The 19,617-nt window shown below is 40.2% G+C and overlaps 2 protein-coding genes across 2 annotated transcripts in view; one reads left to right on the top strand and one right to left on the bottom strand.

The window, feature by feature from the left end:
• RPS6KA5 (ribosomal protein S6 kinase A5) overlaps positions 1 to 14,735 on the bottom strand; it is a 78,780-nt gene extending 64,045 nt beyond the window's left edge. The window contains exons 1-2 of the mRNA XM_051806614.1: positions 14,249 to 14,735; positions 3,177 to 3,248 (exon numbers count right to left, since the gene is read on the bottom strand). Coding sequence (XP_051662574.1) covers positions 3,177 to 3,248; positions 14,249 to 14,312 — 136 coding nt within the window. The 5' untranslated portion in view covers positions 14,313 to 14,735. The remainder of the gene's footprint in view (positions 1 to 3,176; positions 3,249 to 14,248) is intronic.
• A 224-nt stretch (positions 14,736 to 14,959) lies between these two features.
• Positions 14,960 to 19,617, top strand: part of DGLUCY (D-glutamate cyclase) — a 46,640-nt gene continuing 41,982 nt past the window's right edge. Inside the window, exon 1 of the mRNA XM_051806634.1 lies at positions 14,960 to 15,126. The gene's annotated coding sequence lies outside the window, so the exon portion shown is untranslated. The remainder of the gene's footprint in view (positions 15,127 to 19,617) is intronic.

Here is a 19,617-nt window from a genome sequence, read left to right as displayed (position 1 = left end):
CAGGCAAGTCAGAGAAGTCAAGCAAGTAATAAGAAGCTCCCAGAGCAACAAGTACATTATTAACAGCTTTATTAAGAGTGGCATACTGTCATGTATTTTGTTTTACTGATGTAAAGTGTTACTGATTTCTTGAAGTTTATTTATTAATATCCCTTTAATGCAATTAAAAGGATATACCTCAGGCTTTTGCTTTCCTGTCTTTTCTGCAAAACTCAGGTCAAAAGACGAAAGTGTATACTGTGATACTATTTTAATACCAAAAATCAAAATATAACAACATGCCTCCAATTGAGAGAGGATATAAGAAGAAATCAGATAAAAAGAAATGTAAGAAATCAATTCAAATTAAAGAAAAAGTAAGTATGAAATTATGCTAAGACATGGCATGTAAAAAATGTTATAACAAAAAATTGCTTCCATAGCAGAAACATCAGCACACATGGAAACTATTTCTAATAATCTTAAATATTTTTATTTTTAAGACATAAAGCTTAAAAATGAAGTTTTAAATAAACTTTCACTGCTGTTATCTGAAGAGAACCACCACCAAAGCTATAAGAAACTACCACAATTACATATACTTAAACAAAGTATCATTGAATTTAACATGATTTGCATATCTTCTTTGGTTATTCCAGTTGCTTCATAGCAGACTATACTTAAAAATATTGCAATTAGTTTAAGTAGCACGTACAGTCATCACTTAATGTAACTGTGAGGTTTCAATATGTTCTGCCTTGTGTTACTGTAGGTTATCAGTTTGAAAACACTGCATGCTGCAAAACTCCACAGTGAAGCATTTTAAAACAGCATCACAGTTTTATTTAGTATTAGTTATACTACAGTACTATCAGTAACACCCAAAATCTCAGACCAGGGTAAAGTTTTCACTGCCAGAGTAAAGATAACTCTTGCCTCTTTGCTTATAGTAATACCCAGAATGTTTCTCAAGTAAGAAAATTAAACATCCTGAGCAAGAACATCTTAGGAAGGTTGCAGAATCTCTGCCACTGGAGGCTTTCAAGAATGAATCCCCATCAGGGATGAGGTAGGTGCAGCTGACTGTGACTTGGGCCAACCAGTTAAGGGTCCTGCTTTCAGCTATGCCATGTTCCTGCAAACACTGACGACTGGTAGATGGTCACTCCCCCAAAAGCAAAAAGAACTAGGTCCATTCTGATCAGGTCACTGGCATTTAATGCTGTCCAATAATTAGCATGCAGTAACCTCTGACACATGTAGCGCACAAGTCTCAGTTGTGATAGGTTTGACACTGAACAAAGCTTCTTGACTGCCCTGATGGTCTAGATTTCTGAAGCAAGAACCTCAGGCTATGGTTAAAACTGCATTGTAAAAAAGTGTGTGGGGGGAAAAACCAACCAAAAACCAAACCAACCAAAAAACCATCAAATACCATAAAAACTACTCTTCCTACAAATGCTATTTCAGAACACCCAAGGAGTCCTAAAGTTTGCAGTAGTCTTTTAGTAGACTTCAAACTATTTCAAGAACTAAGACAGAAGATGTTTCTGGAGCAACAAGACTATTAGAGCAGGATGAAGTCAGACAGGCATGCTTTGTCAGCTTTTTCTTTTTTTACTTCACACATACACACACCATCAATTCCATTATGTAGCCATTGAAGTAGACTTTTCTGAAAGGGATCACCCAAAAATTACACTGTTAACCTGAGAGAATAGGATAGCTTTGCACTGTGAGCCTATGGATTACCTGCTATGGTTAAGAGCATCCCAGGCTAAGAGAAATTTGACCAATCTGTTCATGAAGAAGAGAGGGCATGGAAAGTAGCAATGAACGACAGACAACAGTTCAACAGCAGCAAAAGGATATTTCAGAGGTTTTGCCTAAATACAGTAGGTCAGGCTACTAGTCTGAAGTTGAAGACTGACACTTAGAAACCACCAAAACTTACTTTGTATCCCAAATGCAATAGTTATAATATTAGGGTGATCTCAGACTAATGGTAGAGGTAACAAAAAAGGACAATATTGTGGTATGGGACAAATTTTCATATACACACACACACACGTATAAATACAAATTCAGCCAATGTTTCCATCAGCAGAAGAGAAAGACATTTTCACATAAATGCATAATGATTTATAATTTCATTTTTGTCAACTCCACTTAGAAAAACATAGTTGCTTCTACCTATGAATGTTCAACATTTATTTACAAATATTAAAGCTTCCTTGCCTCTACCTCTAACTACTGAAACTTAACAGCAAGAGTTGCATTTTTAAGCATATTAAATCTAAATTTAAAAAAACCCTTACTTCAGAAACAGAAAAATATACTCTTGGGTGATTTAACAGCTTAATAAATTTATGACAGAATCTATATGACAGCTAAAACTGAAAATCAAAACCCTATGCTCTTTTCAGTGATGTAGCAATTTGTGCAATTATGGCCTCACTGCTACTCATTAATGGCTGATAACACCCAATAATTTAATATAACTAACGTAAAACTTTTACAGACCTTGATGATAGTCCACCTACATGATCATCCCAATCTGCCCAACAATGCCTCTGATGTAAATACTGACTAAAGAAAAAAAACATCAACAACCTAAAAAGAATACAAGCCATTACTTCTGATCTGTACACAGGCCTTTGTGTGTGTCCCTTTAGCAAAGGAGAGAGGTTTTTTTCCTGGTTACAGTCAGTAATCCTACAACATCCTACAATGTGCTGAAACCTACAGTACACCAATGAACATTTTTATCTTAAAAAATACTGGGGTTTGACTAGGGCAGAGAGAGACTTGTGGAGCCAACATGAACTCTCAAAGAGATTAGTTAAAGAGTGGAGCATCCGATTCAACAGTTTACTAACATTACTGGTTTTTTCCCAAACACTGTTTGAAAACTTATTAAAATTATCAAGATCATGCCTTAACTTAGATCAGGTTTTTCACAAACTATATTAAAGTCTGACAAATATTCTTCCATTTTTTTTAAAACAGTGCATTTTTAAAAGTGCTGTAAGTGCTGCAACATGTGATCTCCAATTTTGCGCAATATTTGTGAGAAAAAAAATACAAAACTGGTATCTTCCTAAGGAATGTTCCAATTACCAAAACCTCAACTAGAAAACAAAATCATACATAAGAGTAATGCTTCCAACATTTAACTTAAAAATAGTGCATCTTACCCCCTGTTCCGAGAACTTTCAGGAGCTCAAAGTTTTCAATGCCAACCTTCTCTGCATGGCCTGTCAAATTTGCTGAGGAAAAAAAAAAATCATTTCAGATATGTAGTACATTGAAACATCATTCTGTCATCTTACTGCACGTTCAGTAAAACCAAGTTAGCAGATGAATTAAATAAGCAGCATGAAGAGGACATTCCAGTTGCACATTATATTCGACTTGAAAAGCAAGGGAAGGTAGTTTTCTTGCTGTCATCGGTGTACCTGAAGGTACAAAACCACAGAATAACAAGTGAAGCCCATCTAGTTTGTATACACCATTTTCCATAGTATCACTGGGCACCTCTGAAAAGAGTCTAGTTCCACCTTGTCTGTAATCTCCAATCACACAGCTATATACAGCAATCAGGTCATCCCTTAGCCCTAGCACCCTGAATACTCTCATTTTCTTGGATTATATGGTGCTCGGGATGACACAAACAGAGCTCCAACAGTTGCTTGTGATGTTAACACAGGATTAACTAAAGGCTCTCCACCACTATCAAGCAAAAACGACCTTGAATCTGCATAAATCACGAGTACGGAAAAATCTAAACTATTACAAAGATGTTTCATTTGTTGCACAGTTTGGAAAGGTTCTGTTTATACAAGTCTATACCACTTTGAGTACTTTTTTTCTAACCTACACTTTTCTAAGCAGGGAGGTGAAGAGCTCTGTATAAATAAAAGAGTTATGGAGGGTTGGTTTGTAGTTGTTTATTGGGTTTTTTTTTTCTAAGCTGCTACAAGAAAGCCTTAATCAGTTGCCATTTTTTTCATCTTTCATTCCTATCATAATATTAGCCATCCATTTGCAATTATGTGACCATTCAGCAAAACAGTTCATTCAAATGATCCAGATTAAAAGCAGTAAGAAAAAAAAAATAACTGAGTTTGATTATTTCTAACCAAGTTAGTTCCCTGATCCAGTTTAATGACCAGCTACATAAGCAGTTTTACTTGCACAATTAAGGATGCAGCATCAAGCAGCAGAAGCTGCAGAAGCTGGCATGGCACACAAGAATGCCTCAGAAACTTCAAGACAAACTGTATGTTTAAAGGGTAGTAAAGATAAAAACTCAGTTTGGATAGGAGATGCTGATATTAACTTACTCATTTCACAGAAATTCTCATTTGGTTTGACATTTCTAAGAAACTTTATCAAGACACATGCTCCCTAAATTAGTACCAAAATGTGTAGTTAATGTCCGTTCACAGAATTGCAGTAACTCAACAACTCAAAACAAACCAAAAACACAAAGCTTTTGAAAGACATCCCTCTGCAAAGGATGAACAAGTATAAAAGACCCAAACACTAAATAAATTAAAAAGCAAATTTGTGACTTATTCCAACAATCCTACAAGTCTGTACACACAAACAAAATTCACCTAGTTGGGTCAGGGCAATATTTGTGCTCTCAATGCAAGACACAGATGAAATCTCATCTAAAATGAGATTATTTTCAATTCTTATCATTCATCTTTCTGAGGGATTAATCAAAGTTGGAATAAGTGTGGAGAGACCACTTGAAATGACTGGGAGATCATAAAGTCTAAAAGAGCTTACAAGATTTTTTTTCTTGTGTGAACAGTACACATGACAATTTTTGCAAATCTGAGGGAATCAACAAGCTATCCTAATACATTTTAAAAATAAAATAAAAAACCACACACAAAATAGTCAAATTATTATCAGAGAAACCTTACTTTTGTGATTCGTTCCATTTTACTAATGTGTACTAGGCAAGACAGTACCAGAATCCTTAACAAAGCAATGAGTCAATATGCACCACAGGAGTTGAACTGAAGCTTGCTGTGCTATTTTTCACTGCAAACAGAACAAATAGTCATGCTAATGTTACATCACAGTCACAGCTTAAGACACCAGTAAGGAAGCTGCATTCATGTGCCAAGAAAGGAGTAAGGTAAGGCAAACCCAGACTTGAGTTAATGTCTATTCAATTGGAGCATGTCATGTCACAGGAAGCAAACTGTCTTCGAGCAAGTTAATATTACATATTACTCTTCTTAACAGGTACTGAGAATGATACTCAACATACACAGTTCCAAAACATTGTCCTTCCTGCCAGGGACATCAGGAGTCAGGAACTATTCTAAAGAGACATGGGCTAGAGTGGCCACAGTTTTAATGAAGCAGTGGACATCGCTAAAGAGATTCAGGACACAAAACTTCTCTGGATACTAGCTAAGTAGGTGTTGAACTCAGAATGAGAAGACATTTTTCACTTAGAAATCCAACGATTTGGATCTTCCATGATGGACTACTCCAGAAAGGTTTTACCACCTCACATTCTTTAACAGTGTCAGCAGAAGGCTCTTCAATAAAACAGCCTTCTAGAAAGCAAAACAGTCATTTAATCATGCCATGCTCTTGGAACTAAATAGGAAGACAGAGAGTGGAACCCAGAGAAATGCTGCATCTCCAGTAACATGCTGAAGACTTGTAATGCTGGTTAGAGTCATAAAAAGAGATCAAGTCCTAAACTCAATGCATTAATCTAAACTGTACCATAAACTCACATTCAATAACATCAGTAAAACCTTTACCACTTCCATGAGGTTACGCAATAAAAAGCTGAGTGATATCTAGTTGGAATTACTATGTACTTGTTTCAGCATGAATCGTAATTTTGCACTATCCACTTAATCCCATTTTTACATCCATTTAAGATGCTTAATAGCCTTATCCTAAAAAAAAGAAATAAAATTAAGTGTCTTGAAGGCTATTGTAACATTATTTTCCTAGTAAAAGAAGAAAATTACATCACAAATAAGCATATGATAATTATAAAATAAGTCCCACCTCATTCTTTTTGCACTATACTGGGAAAAAAAAGGCATCCCACACAGAAGCAAGATAGGACACTTGAGACAAACTGTCTCACAATTATTCCCTATAAAGCAAGACATAAAATTATCCTTAATTAAAAAATAAAAATAACAAATCTTCAGAGCTATAAGAAAAGGTTAACAACAATTTCCACAAAGTGTTTCTCCCGATGTTGCCACATGGCAATGGCTTTCTCTCACAGCCTCAGTTGCAGTGCTCTGTCCATCTCTCAATAATACTCCAAGTAAAGCAAGCTGAAGAGCTTGTCTGTGCCACTTTCTCATGACATCACGAGAACAGTCCTTTGTCTTCATCTGCTGAAACCAGCTGCAGCTCTTCGACATTCTAGCGGAGATGAAGAGCAGTTTCTACAGGACAAAAGTCGTCATACTGACATTGCTTTCAACTTGCTTTCAGAAGCACAAATCTCAAGATTAATTATTCTATTCCCCAGTCACTCCCAGGAACGTGACCGCTTTTGGAGGACCTTTCACCAGGAACGCTTTCTGGAATTACAACACTGTTGCAAGTCTGAGAGGCTTTAAAGGATTGCACCAAGACCACCAGTACATTAGAAACAGCCAGAACAGTGAAAGGCTTCTCACCCCTCACAGATGTCACCATGCTAGAACTGGTATCAGAACCTGACCCAACAACTGCCTGTGCAAACTGCACAAAGACAACTTATGTGGCAAGACTGTGATAGGATGTACATTGGTGCACAGAAAGCAGTTTTGGAAACAGAAAATTTACTTCTCCATGCACTTTTTTGTTCAATTGTGTTGAGATGTCAGCTGAAACACACCAAGGAAAGGAACTAATTTTGGACAGGAACGAAAGTACTGCTCAAGTCAACAGGATGAGAGTTTCTCCACAAATAATCTGAAGTTACACGTGGCACAGCAATATAAAGGGTGGTTGTACATAACAGGGGGGGAAGCTAATGCATCCTATTGGTGACAAGCTCACTGCATAGGTGCACAATTAGAAAAAGCTTCCATTTACTGATGTTCTACTACAGTCCACACTAATCAGCATTGCACCAACATGGTTAAGGAGGAGAACATGCAGCTGAGAACAACAGGAAGAGATAACTGATCAATTCAGGAACAAATAACGAAGGGAAAGGCCAAGATATTATAGCATCCATAAAAACAAAGAGGAAATAGAGGTACAGGTCACAAACGTGACCTCTGAAGGCTGAAGGCAAGCAAATATCTAGAAATATCATTGTTGTGAAAACAAACCTCTACATACAACGACACCAGTGCATGGACATCAGGACTGACATTCTCAGTGCCCTGGAAGTTGGGCAGTCTGTTTAACTCTGGCAAGCAGAATCACATTTCCGCTTGATGGAGGATCTCCAGATGACATAAGAGAGAAGACTGTCATCTGCACTGTACCTGACCTTTGAGATGGCCAAGAATGAACTAAGAACTGTGCAAGCTAGTACTGTGCAATGGTTCTATTAGCTTTTAATTGCATTTTATGATCTTGAGAAATAATATTTCAACAGTGTTTATTTTCAAGTTAAAGTGTGCTCTGTCCTCTGTTTCTAGACTCCATTTCATACAGGTTTTGAAGCAGACAAACAAAAGTAAAGCTTTCTCTACTGAACTAGATCAAGCAATCTTCCAAAACAAGCAATGCCTGAAAGTTGCACCTTGTCTCTGCTATTCTCTGCAACACAAGACCAACTCTGCTGTCTTACGGAGCAGAACAATGAACCTCAGGCAATTTTAAGAAGAAGGGAGAAAACAAGAAGGAAAATGAGACAGAAAACATTCTGTAATATTCTGAACTATGAGGTTGCAGCATCTGGTACCAATATCAACTTGATTTTAACCTGTTACTTCAGAGAATGAATGGCCCATCCCCACTCACCTAACAGATCTACTTAAGTCACAGCAACAAAGAACAGATGTTGTTTTAAAACTCATATGAACACAAACTTGAGTTTACGCCTTATTCAGAGTGAAGAGTGGGTGTTTTTCCTTGAAATTAAGCAAAACTAGCACATCCTTTCTTGGGAAAAAGAAAAGGAAAAAAAAGGGAAAAAAGGAAAATTACACCATGCAATAGAAAATATACAACTATTATTTGTAAGACACTGAAGAAAATGCATCTAACATGCTACGCTGTTTATCTGCTATACAGAGTTATACTTTGATTGTAACCAGGTCCAGCAACTGAGAAGGATTTGTGAAAGGAAGTGAAAGTATTCTACCATACTTGAAATGTGACAGACTATCACCATCTAGTCACACTCAATCGGATGTTGAAATAAAAAAGTCCAGACATCTGAGATTAACAACCCAGATTCACAATAGTCTGAACTGGAAAATGCTCCATGTTACAATCCATTCAGATTCAGCAGCAGAAGCCTTTTTCTCTTAAAGAGGTGATTTTGCCACTGGGTATATCGTTACTGTGAGATGAATCACTATGAGGTCACCAAGATTCAGCATAGAAGCACCTCCATGGTTAGCTAGTAGCTTTATGTGCAGTAACACTATACATCACATAACAGCAAAAAAAAAAAAACCAAAAAAAACCAATAAAATAGGCAAGATGCTAATGAATAAAATTGCTGTAGATATCTAATGCTGAAAAGAGTTGAAACAATCAGATATCTAAGGATTGTGCATAGCTCTTCAAACGTGAAATTATATCTAAGTACAAGATATGAATCAACTTTGGTTTTCTCTACCATCAGAAATCAGTACACTTTAAAAAAATACACTTTATTCAGTCACAGACACTTTGGACACAGTGCCAAAAGTAACAGATTACAGATTAATTTATCAACAAAAAAAGAGCAACTGATAACTTACATACTTACGGAAGGTATTTACATAATAATTTATGCAGACATTAACCGGGAAACTTAAGAATTATCTTCAGAATTATCCTCTCCCAGGTAAAGCTTTTATAGCCATCTGTCCAAGCCAGCACAAAATATTTACAGATGTCAACAAAAAAATGAGAAGAGGAAACAGTCACAACAGATCCCAAAACAAAACACAAACCCAATAAACTGACTGTGTATATGCGAGTCCTTCACAAACCAGGTCATCTGCCTATCTGCAGACTGAGTCAGAAGCCAAGAAATCTTAGGAGAGCTTACACCTCATCATCGGGATTGTATGAGGGGGAGGAGACAGAGAGAGCATTTACCCGAAGATACCAAATTATGCAATGAAGGGGATTCAATATTTATATTGGCAAATCACATCCTCAGATACTCAGGCCTTCTCATATGTTTAAGCAAGTCTGGCTTCTGAATAAAATCTTAACATGCATTAACATGGCACATAAGACTCCTAGTTCTTTGGTGGAATCAAGCACGACCTTTTAAACCATCCCATTTAGAATACATTTGATCAGAGCTAATAAAGAGCTTGACAATGAAGACTGCAACTACTAGTCCTCATTTATATTAGTCATTTTATAGAATATCACTGAAACAATGATCAATGGTAGCAGACACTTGTACAGATCATTTCAGCCAGATTTGTTAGATTCCAAAGCCTGGAGGGAGGAAAACAAACAAACAAACTAAACCAAACAAAAAGCTACAAATACAACTCAGGAAAGACCAATAGTCCTTCTTCTCCTTCCACAATCAAAGCTACCAGAAGATAAAAAACAATAAATTCGTAGACTACAGAACATTTTTAGAAAGTATTGATTGTGTAAAGAGTAAAATTCAGAGATTTAAGTCGTATTAAAGATGATTCATAAACTTAAAACACTCTTTATACTCCCCACAGCAATCCAAGAACACGTATACTTTAGTGCTCAAAAGAGAAAAGTAGAAGCAAAAGCAATTCAAGCTCCAAAATATTCAACTATTAGTATCCCCTGATCCATAGACAATATATAGAATTATTACAGAAGTAAATAAAAAAATCTGTGTCTTACAGAAAATATAACTTTAAAAGTATCTTTAAAGTTTTATAGGGTTTCCTTTTAAAAATAAAAAAATTGAATACTGTATAGGTGCCAGATATACCTCCACAGTGAAGCCTGCACACTATTCAGTGCATGATTCATCATGTTCTTTAGTCATAGGAATTTTCACAATTCCTCAGGATGTAACATGAACCTTACAGTTTACAAGGAAATCCATTCTAGTTTAAATTCTCATTCAAGAAGGTGTAACTAAGAATTCGCATTATTAAACGCTTCAGATAATCCACGTATTTCTTTTCTGAAGCCTTTTATAGTTTAATACTGAACTGTAAGTTTAACTCAAGTGGAATTTCCAAATTCTTCTGCCTCTGGAGCCTTGCAGCCCACCACTACATCGATTTCTGGTCTACACATGCCTTCTTCCCATGCATGTGCTAACAATCAGGCAAACTGAAGCAAGTTCTTTAGCCTAAAGCTCATGATAACATTAAAACAGAGCCACTATCCTCTTCAAAACAGACTTTCCAAAAAGTAAAATAACTTCCTAAAGCAAAAAAACCCCAACATATATAGAGCCCCTCATCCCATATATTCAGGGAATGTCTCAAGTCCCCTTGAAGATCCCAGTTTTGCTAATCTCTGCCTCTCCCTGGGCAAAGCAGGGAGTGCACATGAATGCCGAGGTGTAGGGCAACCTCCTACACAGTCACTCACACACACTTTGATCCCTATTTTTTCCTGATAAATAAGAGCTATGACAGAGGTCAAGGGGAGGTGGGGAGGAAATCTCACTGTTAACAGCTTATTTCCTTCTTACCTTCTGATATCTCAAGACTTTCCCTCTTTTCCCATATCCTTCCTTATCACACAAAATCTTTCCTCCAATAGGCTTTACATTTGCCATTGTTCAGTTCCACGGCATTACCAGGAAACAGAAACGTTAAGATGCAACATTGTCCTTTTTCCATTGTAAATAATATGTCATTTCTTAGGTCTGCAAAACGATTAGAAGTGGCATTAACTCTGAAGGTTAGCCTTCAAAAAATAAAACTTTTCCCTTTACAAGATTCCAGAAACTGATGTTAGAGAAAATTTCGTTTTCTTATTATTTTCAGCGGAGAGCTTCAGTAAGAACCAGAGGCAGTCACCACTTCCTACTATTTGAACTTTGGCATATTTGTTTCTACTTCCTGAAAAGAGATGGTGATTCCACTTTCCCCAAAAATTCATTTTCCTTCCCAAAATGAGAAAAGAAAGATGGTAACTATTCTGAAGTGGCTAAATTGTGAGGTTTCTATCCAGATAGAAATGCTTTGGTGTCAGGAACAGAAAAAAAATTGCTAAACATATTGGGAGAAAATAATTATTGAATGAAATGTGTCCTAAAAGTCACTACTGTGTCTAATCTGTAAAATATCCGACTGAAGGAACAAACATTGAAATACATACACACCTAGTTTTCCCAGCAGCAAAGGGGCATTCCAATTCTTTTCATCATCAAAATAATACACATATATATATACACAGAGCAGTGCCCAGTATTTGTAATCCAGCACATCACATGGCACCACAGAGGCAGTCAAGTGTTACGCACCACAGTTCCTTCCCTATCACAGACCCAATCTACATGCCTATCAAGTGATGTTTTTTCAGTAATTACTTTTTGGTCACACAACAGATGAGTTCCAGGGCTCTAAGACCATGAGATATAGAGCTAAAATTAAACTTGACCCTACATATCAAAGCCAGCACTGTAATTTCAAAGTCAAAGTTTAAAAGAAGTCAAACCATGGTATGATAATCAGCTGGGAGTTGTGTAGAAACAGCACTGCACAGGCTCTAACTGTGCACTTTCATATGCCACCATATTTGCTTGAAGGTAACAAAAATCCTCTATTGCATTAAGATATTCGTTTCACCTTAAATTCTAGTTCTATAGTATACTCATGTGACCATAATCAATGCCTGCCCCTAAATCATTTAATATTTTTAGAGCAATCCCAAGACCATTATTAATTACAAATACAAAATATTAGTTGATTTAAATTAGAAAGTTTGTTATCATGGAGTTCAAGCAACAACTCCTACAATATGAAAATAAGACACTCCCTTCTCAAAGAAGCCACTATTTCTATCATAATAGTACCTTCTTTCAAATAACTGTGGAGACCAATCTCTTCTTGATCTGCCAACTGGCAGCTGCTTTTAATACGTAATTCTAAATTATTCAATAAGTCACAGAGAAAGCACCATCAAAGAAAGAACACAGAAAGGAGGGGAACACTACAGTCTAAACAAATTGCACATTAAAGGATATTCATGATATACAACTACAGCATTTAGAACGACAAAGATCCACTGTCTGCAAATTTTAGTTCTTACATGTCCTCTCACCCTCTTTCCCAAAACGAAGCAAAATCAAATAATCATGTTGCACATTTTAAAGCTGTGGTGGGTTGACCCTAGCCAGCAGTTAGGCATCCACACAACCAGACCCAGTACAAAAACACCCTAAAATATCCAAAGTATCCTACAGATTTATATATTTCTGTATCAACAGAAGCTTACTGCAACTTTTCAAATTATCCTATCTCTTTGCATTGTATAGAGGCAAGTTCTGAAACAGTACCTTCGTACCTCTTGCATAGCAATGACATTATTGACACCTTTAGGAGTAGGAGTCTCCCAGGAGTACATGATAGAGCAGCTCCCTCCTCCACCCTAGTGCTCCAGAAATAGACAAGTCATTGCTAGAAAGCATTTTTCAGAAAGCAGAGTTTTCGAAACACTTAATAACAAGAGAACAGAGAGGGGAGAAGCAGCTGAATCCTACAAAACTGAATTTCAGAAGCCTAAAGAGACAAACCAGGTCGAGAATTTTTAAAAGTGAGTATTGGTACTTCATGGATCTATAAAGCTTTATGATCAGGATCAAAATCAAACTTGCTTATTATGCTATATTAGACATCTCTTTGTCTAGTTTATACAAATGTTTATTACTCAAACTATCTCTAAATAACTATCCCTCAGGGATATGTGTTCTCAACTTTTATAAAAGAAATCTAGGCATAGCTTGGTAAATATATTGAATGAATGCGTCCCACTTCCTTTCCCGTTACCCCTTTTGCTCCTGCACACTTAAACCGAGCAACGCTCATCAAGACAACTATGTTTTCCACCAGCTCTTTTGCTTCTTCTTGAAAGAAGGAAACTGCAGTCCCTTTGGTTTCTGCGTAGCTATCAGGAAGACCGCCTTTTTTTTTTTTTTCCCCCAAGCCGCAGTGATAGCTGGGTTCCTCTGGGACAGCTCTCCCGAGCCCCAGGATAGGGGGACAGGGCGGGCAGGAGGCTGAATGCGACCGAGGAGACCCAGCACCACCACCCGCCTTTAACATCTGTCCATTCGAGAATGTCAACTACATTAACCCTCTGGGGCGGCTCTCTCAAACTTTTGCCGTGAACAGCATCATATGCTCATTCTTACTTCATCATGGAGAAAAAGATGACAGAAAGGGAATGAAGGATCATCAGCACCTCCATTGTTAATAAATACAGAGAATACATATACTGATTATGTTTTACACACACTTCTAAATTAACAGTAAAATCTAGATTTACTGCAGTGTTCAAGTTGCCTGGAAACTTCCGAGAAGCAGAGTCCCTATTAAAAACAAATAAAGCTCTTCCCCAACACAACAACCTACAGCAGAGCAGTTCTGTTGTATCTCGAAAGGTCATATATATTTCACGTGTTGAACTACTTCTCCAGAGGGTCGTCAAGTAACTACGGAGCTACACGAAGATTCATAAACTGAAAAGCCAGATAACTCTGTGATTACGTGTTGGCACATTCCCCTCCCTACAATTCCGGCATTTCACCGAGGTCAGAGAAAAGCTGTCACATAAAACGACATCATTTAGGACTGGAACAAACCGCCCCGCCAACACTGCCATAGAAGTCAAACACACAGTTTTAAAGAGAGAATGGCTAAGCCTTATCTCCTTCAAAAGCTTAAAATCCCACCGGGAAGTGGGACAGGGGAGCCAGGCACGCAGCAGAAGTCCAAGTGCAATACTTTCTTCAGAAATAAAAAAAAGGCCGCCCGCCCCCATCTCACACGCTCCTGCCCATATCTTCCAGCTTATCTTTTTTATTTTGCCCCCCCCCGAGATGTCCCTGCCGGTCCCAACCAACTCCGCGGGACCCCCCTCCCAGCAGTGCTTCCCCGGCCCCCCCGCCCCGCGCGGCCCCGGGCCCGCCGCTCACCGTTCCTCAGCTCGTGCTTCACCGTGAGCAGCGGCAGCTCCGCGTCCCCCGAGGGTCCCTCCATGGCCCCCGCCGCTCCCGCCAGCGTGAGCGCGGCCCGGGGCGATGTCACCTGGCCCGAGCCGGGATCTATTTCCCAGCGGCGCTCCGGGCGACAGGAGCCATGCAGGCGCGCTGGGGGCTGCCGCTCTCCCCTCCGCCGTGTGGAAAACGGGGAGGGGAAAAAAAAAAAAAAAAAGACAAACCCACACCACCCAACAACAAACAGTTATTAAAATCTAGGGAGGCACACTCACGACGGCTTCCCTCCCCCGGCGCTCAGAACCAGCCCATGTCCTTGCGCCTCCCCTCCCCCGGGCTTCGGCCGCCCTCCCCGCCCGACAGCGGGGAGTGGAGCCGAGCCCAGCCGAGCCGAGCGGAGCCGAGGAGAGCCGAGCGGAGCCGAGCGGAGCCGAGCGCTCCGGGATAGGCTGAGGGACGCGGGAGGCGGGGGCGGAGGGGGCGCCGCGGGAGCGGCTCCTGCTCAGGCGCTCGCGCCCCCTCCCTCCCCGGCCCGGGCGCTCATTGGCCGCGCGCGCCCGCGAGCCCCGGCTACCGCCGGGCAGAGAACGCTCCGCGCGCGCCGCCCCCGCCCTTCCGCCGAGCGCCGCGCGCGCCCATTGGCTCGGCGGCTGCGCCAACCGCCGGTCCCGCCCCCCGGCGGCCCCCCCAGTGCCTCTACTCCCGGCGCTTGTTTGTAAACATTCCCGCCCGCTGCTCCCGCTGGCCCCCAGCCCCGTGGGGGGTAGGCGCTGGGCCGCAGGAGGAAAGGGAGGGCGCTGACTGACCGCTGGAGCTGGCAATCACCTGAGCGAGTGGCCGTGGAGCCCTTCCTCGCGGTACGGGCCGGCTCCACCGCACTCGGGGGCGGGAACAGCCGTGGGCTGACCCACTCGCAATGGCGGCGGGGGGCAGCGGGGCTCCAGCCTGGCGCGGGCGTGCGGGATCGCGGAGCGGGGCGCACCCGCGGGGGATACGGCGGGGCAGGGAGGGGCGAGGCACAGCCGCGGCGGGGGGGTTCCCGCAGGGCCCCGGCCGCCCGCCGAGCCCCCGCCTTCCCGCACGGGCGGTGTGTGCCGGCTCGCGGCGGCGGGGCCGGGGAGCTGCGGCCGTGAGCGCGGCACGTTCCCGGTATGTCCGCTCGCAGCCCGGCCCTGCGGGCCGCGCTCGGGGCGCGGGTGGCGAGACCGCGGGGCTGGGGCTCCGGCGGAAGAGGCGCCCAGGCCGAGCCTGACGCCGCCTCCGCTCTCGGCCGGGCCCTGGGCTGGGAAACGGGCGGCGAGCGGAGCCGCCGTCTTGGAAGGTTGAAGCGGCCGCGTATACTGGGAGTTAAAACAGCCTTGGCGATCGCTGGGGAGTCCCAAAGCTTGGTTGGTTACGCCAGCTCAGGAGGTGTCTGTGAGGGGGTTGCTCGTTGTGCGGTGAGATTGGCGAAGTTGCTGGGTAGCTACATCCCTGTGCTCGGTTCATGTTCAGCTGGTCCCCTCAGCTGCGAGAGGGACACTGTGTTCACAACCGGGCTCTGAGTCCCTCGGTAACAAGTTCAAACGCATCAGACCTGTTCACCTCAGTTAAGCCTCTCAGTCTGTTATGTTTTGGAGGCAGTCTGGTATGTCTAAAGCTGTCCTCATTTCCTTGAGACAGATAACACAAATCACTTTTCTCTCCATTTCTTATTTACAGTAATTTATGACTTGTTGCTCTTGGATGGCGTTGCTTTTATCCTTACCACAAGCTGCTAATTGCCAATGCCAGGTCATGTACAGCAGCAGTGTTCACACAGAGTCTAACTCAGATACATCAAAGGTCAATGAAATAAAATGTCTTATTCCCATTCCAGTATTATATATTTGTGTTTGTACACACATATATATATATTAAAAAAATATGTGTACATGTATACATACACACATTTCTACAGTTTCCTATGGAGAGATTGAGTTGGGCTAATTGAAGTTGGTAAGCTCTTTCTACTTCAGAATGGTTTAAATACCAAACATCGGTTTTAGGGCACTTTTGAGATTGTTTTCTTCCCAGAAATTAAAATTACTGTCTAAGGACTTCATAATATTTCAGGTAAAACTGTTGAAGATGTTTTCCACCAAGCACTGCAGCTGTTCTGTTGAGGTATCTCTCTGTAGCATATGGTACACACATAACTTCACTGAAAATGTCCATCCAGTTACTGCCTTTCCAATAGTATTATTATCAAGCCTATAAATATAGAAACTTTGATCTCAGGAGATGTTTTCAAACTCAAAAAAAATTGATTCCCTAGCTTTTATCACTTGATTTAGAAGCTCACTATTGCAGAGAAAGGAAATGTTAAATCGCTATATTATTAAACTATAAAAGGGAAAATAATGAAAATACTAAACTGATGAACTTAATTGTTAATTTTTTCCATCTTCGTAACTGTTGGCTCCTTTGTACAACTACTGGGTAGTGTCAGATTTACTTCTTTACAAAGTGTAACAACCACTTCTGATTATTCTGTGTCCCAGATAATAGATTTTAAAGAGACTAGTACTGTATTTCACCCAGTGGCTCTACTAGCCTACTCTTGGACTAACTGTCCCTGGCAGCCTCAGAAGAGAGAAACTGAAATCTGACTCCACTCTGTTCCTTACTAACTCTCAGTGTGAGTGGAGCTGGCATTGAATCCAGTAGTTGTTAATAGTCTTGGTTTCAGATGTTCATAGCTCGACAGACTGTATCTGCTTATTTGCCTCGGGCTGAAACCTTCGTTCTCCTTTTAAATTTCAGCTAAAACAGATTTTAAAAATGAGGCAACAACCCTAAAACCTCAAACCAAGGGTATTGATCCATGCCAATCATGCATGTAGCAAGACATAGGGATTACCAGGTATATTTCAGTTTAGGGTAACTGGACTTGGAAAGTACCAGTGCATGAACTGAAAGTTCTTTTTTGTCACCGAGGGACCCCCTGATTTAGTGGCAACACGGTCATTCCATTAAAAAAAAAAATCAGATTTTTTACATAACAGTTTCTCCTGTGTTAAAATATTCTTGAAAGCATGCCAGCAGTTGGAAGTATGGATAGTCATGTGCCAGCACTCAGATTGTGCCTTTGTCCCATTTGAATCACTAACACAGGCAGTCACAGAGTCAGATAAGGGGGGAAATTTGGCTTGAGCCTGCAGCCAAAGCAGCATGTGGAAGTACAGGAACAATGATGGGCTGTAGACCCACAGAGAGTAAAGACTGGTCTGTAAGAGATTTCTTATAGTTTGGAGGAGTAAAACCACCCTTGGTGTGTAAACTGTGCTTTTATAAGGGCAGCTCGGAGTGCAGTTTAACTGACTGAAAATGCTATTTGCATTTTAAATATTTTTACACGTGCTGTGACACTGAACAAAAAAATAATATTTGCAGTATGTGCATTCAATAAATTATCCCTCTGATATTAAAAGGAAAAATATTGTGTGTTAAAATTATTAAAAGCTATGGGGTGGTGCAAAGCTACTCTTGCTCCATAGTGTAAATATTTTGGGGGTTTTTAAGTAGCATTTTCATATTCTTGTGCATGATAAGAGCAACCTGACAGGTCAATCAACCAACAGTTCTGTGTTTGGGCTGAGCGTGTGCTGAGTTTGGGAACACGGAGCAACACCGTTCTAAAGATAGATGTCCCTTCTCTACCCCGCAACACAACTGTTCAAAAATATGTGTATTTACTTGCCATTCCTAATTGTGAAAAGAAGGAGGAAAAAATGCCGGGAAATACCCGCGGGGAAAGATATTATTGAACTTTATTGAAGAAACAGTGTCACAACATTTTCTTTTTGGTTCTAAAAGAGGTGGTGTGCTAAGCTGATTTGAGGGCTGAGGTGAAATTGAAATGCTCAGTGTACAGACTTCTGAGAGGAAATGAGAGAGAAAAAGAAGAAAATGAGTGCTGTAGCTGCATATTTCCAGGGTGTCACTACTTCACAGTTTTAAGGTATTTGGTTTACTTTCTTTCTGAAGGGTAGCTGCATATGAAAATCATAGTTTCTATGGAGCTCAAGTTGGAGGCATCTGGTGCTTTCTTATGGTCATTGAATTGTTACAGAAATAGGTGTTATTTTCAAAGGACAAATGTTGGAAAACCAGATGATACAAAATGTTCCCCTTAATCACTCCATGGAGAATATTTGCACTGCAGGGGGAAAAAAGGATCAAATTTTGGAAACCACAAAATGAATTTAGGAAAGGACTCACCTCCGGACATGACATCAAGAAGCTTTTGTGTGAGGTTTTAGTACACTGTTAGTTCTAGGTTCTAGTTTACATGCATTCTCTCTGATTTTTATCTTTTTGTTTTTTAATCTGAATCTTTAATTGAACATTTTGTGCTTCATAACTGTCAGAAAAGTAGACTGGGTAGGTAAATTTGCTCTTAAAGGGTTTTTGTATGAAACTGCTGTGGCCAACAATTTTATCTCTCTAAAACCACTTAATGTTTTACCATGAAAGGAGAAGTTATGCAAAACATCCAAGACTAATAATTCTCTTAACGGAAGTGGTACAACTCTGTCAGGAAATGGATCGTTTCTTGAAAGAGTGTGTGTGAGTGAAGATGTGTTACTGATTCTAGGGTCCTGTTTCAGTATTAATTTCTCCACCGATTGTTTAGTTTTTCTTCAGTTACTGTACACTTTCAAAAGTTTATTAGTTAAAAATCCACATAATTATAAAAGAGAAAAAAAGAACAACAATACTTGTTATGTTACTCAGTTTCTGATGAGGAAAAGGAAAATGAATGCACACTGTCCAGAGGGGAAAGAAAGCAGCACTATCCATTAAAACAGAAATAGGGGTTTGTTTCACTTTCTGATCTGCTAAAGCTGCTTAAACTAGGCAGAGATGGAATTTCTAGTTAATAGAAAGAATTGACTTTTGGATCCTAATCCTCACTCACAATAATTTGATTTTTTTTTTTTCAAATTTTTTGGAAGAAACACAGAGTTTTTATGTTCTACATAATGTTGTCATTAAATCTCAGTTATACTGACTGCAGTGTGTTTGAACCCGAAATCCTTTTCAGAAGACTCACATGTGAATTCTCACTATTTTGAAAATTTACTGTAAACTTCGGAGAAGTGGACTTTAGAAAGGAAAAGCTAATCAAGGTGATCTGAAAGCTAGTGATAATGAAATTAAAAGTTTTAACTCATCATGGAGACTATGAGTACATTCTGAGAGTTGCAGAAGTTATGTCTGCTTTCCACCCCCAAAGAAGGAAGCATACCATGAGGGAAAAAGTGTTTAAATGGCAGAGCTTAGAACTGCATTGTAGTTCTTAAAGAGAGCCCATGGAAAAAAGA

Source organism: Manacus candei, unplaced genomic scaffold (assembly GCF_025592945.1).
Source record: "Manacus candei isolate 608988 ecotype Guabito, Panama unplaced genomic scaffold, ASM2559294v1 h1tg000067l, whole genome shotgun sequence".
Lineage (NCBI taxonomy): Eukaryota > Metazoa > Chordata > Aves > Passeriformes > Pipridae > Manacus > Manacus candei.
This window is presented reverse-complemented; position numbering and strand designations above follow the sequence as displayed.